We start from the raw sequence: 8,828 nt of genomic DNA, 5'->3' as shown, positions 1-8,828 counted from the left end.
ACGTGGCTCACATGCAGATAATCCATTCCACTCAGATACATACAACATATTCAAATATATTTATTTATATATATATATATATATATATATATATATATATATATATATATATATATATATATAACATGGTATGATAAATAACTAAACTTTAGGTGTTGAATCAGGAGTTCAGTTTATATATACATGCAGTTAAAAAGAAAAAAATCAGATTTTTAAACTGATATCAGTATTTTTGAAGAAGTTTGAGATACCCTTTTAAAAAAAAGCATAAGAATATCCTTGTGAGGTTTAGTGGGGGGAAGCATGATGAGGAATGCAGAGAGGATCTTTTATCTATGCAGAGAATTGGCCCCACACAAGCTTCTTTTGAATAAGTATATAGGAGCACTCCAAAGTCATAGCCCACTTGCAATGCATGCTTTTTGTAATTCAATCACTGAGCACCAATTTTGAAGCTGTTGGGTGAAGAAGGAAAAGACACTGCTTCCTCCTTTTCTTTTCATTTTTTTTCCCATGTCTTCTTTTCCCTCTCTTCTATTCCATTCTATTTACTATTCAATGGATTTATCATGGCATGCTTTTGATACATTACCATGTTGACTAATCCCAACGAACCACTCCTTCTCTCTCCTTGCTTAGGAGACATTGTGGTACTCATTTTTCTTTAGTTGGTGTCTCCCTGGCTGTTTCTAACCGAAGCATATGTTACAGACACACCCTATTCCTCACTCTCTCTCTCCCTCTTTCTCTCTCTGAGGATTACTTGCATAACACTACTACTAAAGCACTCATCTTACAGCTTCTCATCTTCATATCTATGCTGCTGCTTCCTTCAGTTTCGTTACTCATGCTGTTTCACATAATTTCTTCAATTTCTACACTACACCTACTTCTAAACCATGCAGCCTTTTCAGTACTAAAGCTTTTTCTGCTTCCTAAGATTAAATCAGTTGCACCAATAATATAGCAACAGGTATGTTCTCTTCTTGCTTTTCTCTTCCAAATTCTATAGTCTTTTTTTTTGTTCTGATATGAACTATAGAGAGATAAATATGTGTGACACAGTGAAAGTTATTATTTTGTTATAAAAGCATTAAGGTTTTGACTTCTCACTCCTTAACCAATTAAAAGCTGAAAGTTGCTTTTTCGTTTTTGTTTTAAAGATGAAGAATACTTTTGTCAGAGGATAATAGAATTTTATGAAAAAGGAACTTGTGCTTAAAAAATTCCAAAAGAAAAGTGACAAAAGTAAATGATATAAACCTTCTAGTGGGGGTGACAGTGGGTAACTGGCAGAGAGTTTGTCAATTCCAGAAGAAGAGAATGTCCACATAATTGGCTAAACACCTAATTGAATGCCATCAAAGAACATAAAAATAGATCACATTGCTTCAGCATATAGCTGGTTTTAACCATGCACACACACACACACACATTTCTGAATTGTAGTGTTCATGGAATTGGGATCTGTGGGAATTGCCTATATGGAAAAGGTGCTATGCATCTTAAATGGAAGAAAAAACAAGAATGGTTGGTTTTTCATTTTCTGTGTGGGTGAAGGCAATAAGTGCCATGCCACAAACACTGGTTTTTACTTTTTGCTTTACCACCATTTGTCTGTCAAAGCACAGACCATGCTACAGTGGGGAGGGAGAGCCTAGCTCTAATAACACATCCTTTATCAAAATTAATTTTAGATTTCCACTGCCTTATTTTTAATCCCTCAAGATTATTCAATTTTTATCTCATCTTCTAATTGTGGTGTTTGAATCTCTCAAGTTTTCTTCTTTCATTTACAATTATGTCATTCTCTCAATCCTAACCGGTTTCATCTTACATCTAGCGCATTAATTATAAATGACTTCTTAATTTGCTCAAAAGGGAAAGGCTTTTCTTTTTAAATCATTGAAGTTTGAAGATGTGCTTTTCAACTGCTACATTGTATTTACTCACTACTATGTCATGCTTAGTTTGTCATTATGTAATTTTGTTCATTATTAAATGAAAGAAAACTAGAAGAACTTGATTTGTGTGCAATTGAAATTTAAAGGATTAAAAAGACTAAAACTGCTGCTGAGCTTTTTTTAATAAAGCTATAGTGTACTATCTCAGTGATTCCTGGCCAAAATTGAGAATAAAAGAGAAACAAATTGAAGAAAGGAGAAAAGGTTGGCTTCCACCTTTCTTGATTCCTATATGCTTAGTGGGGAATAAGATAATTGAGATGACCATAGCAGTGGACCACTCTGGCCTATGCTAAGTTTAAACTGAAAAAAAAAGAAAGAAAGAAAGAAAAAGAGTACATCAGTTAATATATGAAAATTCTCTTGAGACACGACGAAAGTGACTTAAGAAAGTAGCCACACAAGAAATTATTTGCCTTCGGTTAGGAAGCTTTTGGTAACAATAGTTTTTAGCTCGGTGCATCACTTTCTCTCCGATTTTCATATCATTGTCTGAACAAAGCCACGTATCTTTATATACATGGAATTAATCAAAAGTGTATCTTCTAAAGAGATTGGCAATGGGGTGTGTATTAGTGCATATCTGTTTTGGATTTACTACACTTTTGAGAGCACTGTATAAAAGCTCTAATCATTAATGTTGGCTCACCTAACACTTAATTCCCAACTTCCAAACATTGCATAAACATGCTTTACCACTATCCTTTCTCTAGCCAAGACCCAACCGCCAAGGTAATCATGTATGTTTATGCATGCTCAGTGCATTTTCTGCCGTGCTGCTGCTTCTTTCTTCATTTGCTATTATTATCAACTTGTGTGGGGTTGCTTCAGTATTCAGTACCCAAAACATATGCTATTGGCTCCATTCTACTTTTTACAGTTTTTTTTAGTCTTTCTATGCCACAAATTTAAAGATATTAGCTAGGGATGAAGTCATGCAAGGATTATCATGACACGAGTCAACGTTTTAACAAAATTAATACTAATTATAAGTACCACTTTCCCAATTTCAGCTCCCTTGTTTCTCTTCTATTATTTTATACCTTGGTACAAAAACTGTATGCACAGTATCGTATATCCGTATGAGTTACAAGATTATCTTCCAACAAGGGTTACCAAATTTTCATGCTGTTCGGTTTGTGTTACATGTGTCAGGAACTGCAGATGAGGCAGAAAAATCTGAAGCCTGGTGTTAGTCAGTGAGAGTATTCTGCATCTGCAACACTTTTAGACTTTAGTTAACTTCACCTACTCATCTATTCTATTCTAACGGTTGGGGCAGAAACTCTCAGAAGTATACATACCACAGAGAGAAACAGAAAAGAATGTCAATTTGCAAAACTCTGTAAGCAATCTGCGGATAACGGCCTAAACTGGAGTTTGGTTGCTTTTTTATTTTTTTCTTTAATATGTGGAGGGCACCATCTTCAATGAATTGAAGGGCTTTCAGGATTGTATATAAAAATCAATGAGGTTGAGGTATGGTCTTCTTGCAAAATTCTCTCTCTTTTATTAAGAAATTTTTTCTCATTCATAAGGGACAGAGTGACCAGGACAGGATATCATGTCATATTCTTCTACCTTCATCTATAGTGATTTCTGATTTCCTTTTCCTTCTTCGTCCCTTTGCTTGAAATGAAGAAATCTAAGTTGGTGCTTCCGTATTCTGCTGTTTCATGGTCATGCATCATGACATAACCCTTTGATTTAGTTCTGAGAGGGTTACATCAATGCCTTCTCTTCTCTCCCTCTCCATGACTTTATGAGATCTATTGTACCTGAACTTGCAGGTTTTGAAGTAGAGGTTTTTTCTTCACGATTTCAACAAATAAAAATGAAGTTCATGAAACTTGGGACAAAGGCAGATACATTCTACACTGAACAAGCTACCAGGTATTTTTCACTTTGCAGCAACTCTGGTAAAAAAAATCGACACGATACAACTTTTTTTCAAAATAACATGTACTGTCCGTAATGCAGGACTCTGATATCAGAGATAGCTGCAGACCTTGTGATACAAATCAATGACATCACTTATCTGTTACACAAGGTATTGGGATTAGAATGAAAATGTGGTGTGTGTGGAAAAGATAAATAAAAATTTAATCATTGGTTCATCTATAATTCTGCTCTTTTTAGCTGCAGTTTCCGCTTCTTCCCAAATGTGGCCTCCTACAAAGGCTTTGCTATGACAGTAGTGATTCGGAGAGTGTCTCTCTGGAGCTGCATGATATACCTGGAGGAGAAGAGGCTTTCGAACTGTGTGCCAAGTTTTGTTACGGAATTGCAATCAACATAAGTGCCCATAACTTTGTATCCGCTCTCTGTGCTGCCAAGTTCCTTAGAATGAACGATTCCATTGAGAAGGGAAACTTTGTGGGAAAGCTTGAGTCTTTCTTCAATTCATGCATACTTGAAGGTTGGAAAGATTCCATTGCAACGCTTCAAACCACTGCTACGTTGCCAGAGTGGTCTGAGAATCTTGGTATTGTCAGAAAGTGCATTGATTCAATTATTGAGAAAATTCTCACACCACCACCACAGGTGAAGAACTCAGATCCACCAAACCTTCTCAGTTTTCTGCGACCGCTGCATTTTTTTGTAGCTTATAAACGATTGTTTTGTGCAGGTCAAATGGTCCTACACCTACACCAGGCCAGGTTACACAAAAAAACAGCACCACTCTGTGCCAAAGGATTGGTGGACGGAGGATGTTTCTGATCTTGACATAGATCTTTTCCGGTGCATAATAATGGCTATTAGATCAACATATGTGCTCCCTCCACAGCTTATTGGAGAAGCTTTGCATGTCTATGCCTGCCGGTGGCTACCGGGAATCACAAAGCTTAAAAGTTCTGGCAGTTCAGTGTCTCAAACAGAAGAATCTAAAGAGAAAAACAGAAAAATTCTCGAAACAATTGTCAGCATGATTCCTGCAGATAGAGGGTCTGTGTCGGTTGGCTTCTTGTTTAGGCTTCTCAGCATTTCAATTCACCTCGGTGTCTCCTCGGTGACCAAAACAGAACTCATAAGGAGAGCCAGTCTGCAGTTTGAGGAGGCAACAGTGAGTGACTTGCTTTACCCTTCAACATCCTCTTCTGACCAGAACTATTATGATACAGAGTTAGTTCTGGCAGTGTTGGAGACTTTCTTGAAGCTTTGGAAAAGAATGTCCCCAGGTGCTGTGGATAGCAGCTACTTTTTGAGATCAATTAGAAATGTTGGCAAGCTCATTGATTCTTATCTTCAAGTGGTCGCAAGGGATGATAACATGCAAGTTTCAAAATTTGTGTCTCTTGCTGAAACTGTGCCCAGTATTGCTCGTGAAGACCATGATGATCTGTACCAGGCAATTAACATCTATCTTAAGGTGAAGTACCCATAACACTCCTACACTCACTCTTTACTTTCTCAGTCCCTAGTTTAATTGCACGTGAAAAATGAAAGACATTTACAGCTAAAGCAATGAAATTGATTAACGAAAAATGTATTAAGTGCTGGGACTACTTCCTTAACATGATTTTTCTCTAACAAAAAACAAGTCTAGGGTTAGAATGAAAAGTTGTTGTTTGTAGAGGTTTAAAATGATAAAAGAATCACATTTAAGGTGCATTTATGATGCGATTGAAGTTATATGAATGCACAGATGCATCCTGAACTGAGCAAAGCAGACAAGAAACGGTTGTGTGGGATTCTAGACTGTCAAAGGTTGTCCCCAGAAGTGCGTGGACATGCAGTGAAAAACGAGCTTCTGCCATTAAGAACAGTGGTGCAGCTTCTGTACTTTGAACAAGACAAAGGGTCCAAGGCAACCTCGAGTCACAAACTACCAAAGCCACATGAGATTCTTCTGGGAGCAAAAGATAGAGCAGCTACCACAAGAGACACCCAAAGCAAACATTCTTTGGGTCCAACGAAAGAAGCATTGAACGGAGAAGAAATTAGGGAAAGGGATCATCAGCAGAAAACAAAAAGATCAGATGGGAAGTTGGCATTGGAGTTGGAAAAGAAAATGGTTATAAGAGGAGACATTGAAGAGACACAATCTGAGAAAGCGAGGGTTGTGAGAGATGAAAGTAGTTCAAGCGGCAAGGTGAAGATGGTGGATCCTAAGAAAATGATAAGAAGGGCAAGAAGTAAATCAGAACATGGTGTGAAGAAGTAAGATTCAGATCACCATATCACAGCAACAGTAATAATAATCTTTGTAACTTCAATTCTTATTATTTCTTTTTCAACGTCTCATAAATGCCAGCAATGTATAAATCCTTTGTACTATCTCTTTCCCGAAAGAGTTTTACGTAGGGAAATTATTTTTTTACATCCTTTTGTTTGATAGAGAGAGAGACACACACAGATAATGTGTATTAAAAATGTTTTATTGTTAAAATGTCCTTTTTAAACCAATGCAGTTTAATAACTGTGAACCAGTCCTTTTCATGAATTCGTAAGGTCAAATTCATCTAATTAATATGAAAAATATAGTATACATACAGTATCGGATACTATGGGAAAGAAAAAGAAGACAAGAAAAATGAAATTAATTTCTTATACATTTCAATAAATTATGTACATATGATAAAAAAAAAATTAAATCCACATGTTAGAGTTTTACAATTATGTCTATGTATAGGTTAACTATTTCTATCGTAAAATGAACTCGTGGAAAAGTTCATCAATACACTATACACCGAATGACTTGGAAAACTAAAAAACATCAAAGTAACTGTACAATAATATGTATATAAAACATTTTAGATATGATACTTAGATGTAGGGATGATAAATAAGTTTATTTTCGTGAATATTGTTCGATGTCTTTCTTTTGATAAATGATTCATGCATCGATTGAATACGGATGCAATTTTTTAAATTGGATATTTGAATAGGAATATTTTTTTTTTCTTTGGTTTTCTAGTGTTTTTTTTTTTTTTTTTTTGTCTTTCTTACACACTTTCCTACTCTCTCAATTGTTTAGTTTATTTTATATTTCGACAATTTTGGCTACACATTTTTTATACGGTTATGTTTAAATGATATATTCTAAAATTATTAATCAAATAATTTTTAATTCACACATTTTTATTATTTCTATTTTTTTTATATTTTTATTTATTGTTTAATTTTTTATATAAAAATGTTTCACTATTAATTTTGACTGTTTAATCACATAAATTCTTGGTTAATTAGATAATATAAATCTTTAATTTTTGTTTCATTTAAAAAAATCTACTAAAACAAATTTTATTGTCTCTCAACTATTTGAATGGTTCAATCATATATGATTGAGTTTTCTTATATCTCCAAGATCAGTTTTCTCAAATACATCAAATCGTCTCTACTAAATGTATTTGATAATTTTTTTAATATTTTTCTCTGACATAAAATATTATTTTAATGATTTTTTATGTAGTTATTTTTTTTCTCTAACTCATTTTTATAAGTATTATATTACTAGAGTATATTGTATACAAATATTTTATTTACTAAAATATAATAATTTATTGTCATATTTTTTATCACATATATTGAATCTAAATTAAAATTATCATTTGTTTAATTTTCTATGAGAGTGATGTTGTCCAAATGATATAATATAATCTTAATTAGTATATAAACAAGATTTCATTATTTTTAACTTTATTATTTGTTTTCTTTTTATAATTTTTAAAAATAAATTTTAAGATTATCAAATATGTTTCTTTTGTCTTCTTTCTTTTTCTTTTTTTTAGATGTGTTACTTATGTTGATTTGTAAAGAAAATCTAAATGAGAGATCAAAATTTACTAGTAACATTTTCATAATTAACTCCATTTAATTAAGGTATTTGGAACGGTGGACAAAAATAACTCTATTATATTTTCAAATTGAAGTGTGAACCTAAAAGTGAGAAAGTGAGAATAAATGTTTAAATGGAAAAAAAAATTCAAGTCCTTGGTTTCACACTATAAAAGTAAAAGTTGGTGGAGAAATATGAAAATTTGAGTTGGAAAGTAAAGTTAAGAAGAGATTTCATTAGTATAGTCACTTGCCTATAACAGGTGAAATTCTCAAAATTTCTTAAAATAAGACACATCAAACGATGTTATTTTGATATGTATCTTAGAGTTGTTTGTTATTAATTAAACTAGTGATTTCAAGTTAAGAGAATTATGATATTATAGAAATAGTTATGAATAGGATTGATCAAAAGTGTTCACATCTTATCAACATGTCAAAATCATGTGATCGAGTAAGTTGAGTAGTACTTAAAAAAAATAAGATGGTTTAAAAGTGATGACTAACATTTTGAAATTTGAGAATTAAGATTTTGATAAAATCTACAAAAGATGAGAAAGAACATTTGAAAAGTGAGTTCTATGTATCAAATACAAATTTTATAAGATAAATTTTTATTTCAAATATAAATAAATTTGCACCTGAGTCACCTATTTATTATCCTTTTAAATAAATTATTCGACATAACTTTTTTAATATGTCATTCATAATTTGATTTTCAACATGTATAAAATATTACCAATAATTAAAACAAAAATATATCACAGTATAAATTATTTATTATATTTATTATTTATTTACTTTATAAATTTGGTCAACTAAGGAGGAACTTGTAATTGTTGTAGTGAAGATTAATGTTTCATATTAAAAAGTTTTTCGAAATTGGAATAATTATTTTGCATTGAATAAAAAAAATATACTTCAAACAAATTTGAGCGTAATTAATTTTATTAAATCCTGTACCAAGATGCATTGGAACACAGATGAAGACACAGTTAGGCACGTGGGAAGGTAGGTGCGCACGTGTTACCATCCATGACATATGGCTTCCAATTTCCAAATGAGGGTGATGTTTGAAATAAGAAA

The 8,828-nt window shown here is 32.8% G+C and overlaps 1 protein-coding gene across 4 annotated transcripts; it reads left to right on the top strand.

Annotated features, from left to right (window-relative positions):
- Positions 1-426: 426 nt before the first annotated feature.
- On the top strand, positions 427-6,285 carry LOC114178225 (BTB/POZ domain-containing protein At5g47800-like). 4 transcript variants are annotated; one of them, XM_085671479.1, is made up of 7 exons: positions 427-973; positions 3,129-3,443; positions 3,755-3,857; positions 3,945-4,014; positions 4,104-4,508; positions 4,594-5,334; positions 5,611-6,285. In XM_085671479.1, exons 3-7 carry the CDS (start codon positions 3,799-3,801, stop codon positions 6,127-6,129), a joined length of 1,794 nt encoding a protein of 597 aa, XP_085527605.1. In that variant the 5' UTR covers positions 427-973; positions 3,129-3,443; positions 3,755-3,798; the 3' UTR covers positions 6,130-6,285. The 4 variants fall into 4 exon arrangements, with proteins under 4 accessions (XP_085527605.1, XP_027919811.1, XP_027919814.1 ...); XM_028064010.2 differs by having other exon boundaries at positions 3,120-3,443; XM_028064013.2 differs by having other exon boundaries at positions 428-973; positions 3,120-3,443; positions 4,110-4,508.
- The last annotated feature ends 2,543 nt before the right edge of the window (positions 6,286-8,828 follow it).

Source organism: Vigna unguiculata, chromosome 3, assembly GCF_037176805.1.
Source record: "Vigna unguiculata cultivar grain cowpea cultivar isolate G323 ecotype 2 chromosome 3, ASM3717680v1, whole genome shotgun sequence".
Taxonomy (NCBI): domain Eukaryota; kingdom Viridiplantae; phylum Streptophyta; class Magnoliopsida; order Fabales; family Fabaceae; genus Vigna; species Vigna unguiculata.
The sequence above is the reverse complement of the archived record's forward strand: the minus strand, read 5'-3'. Positions and strand labels throughout refer to the sequence as shown.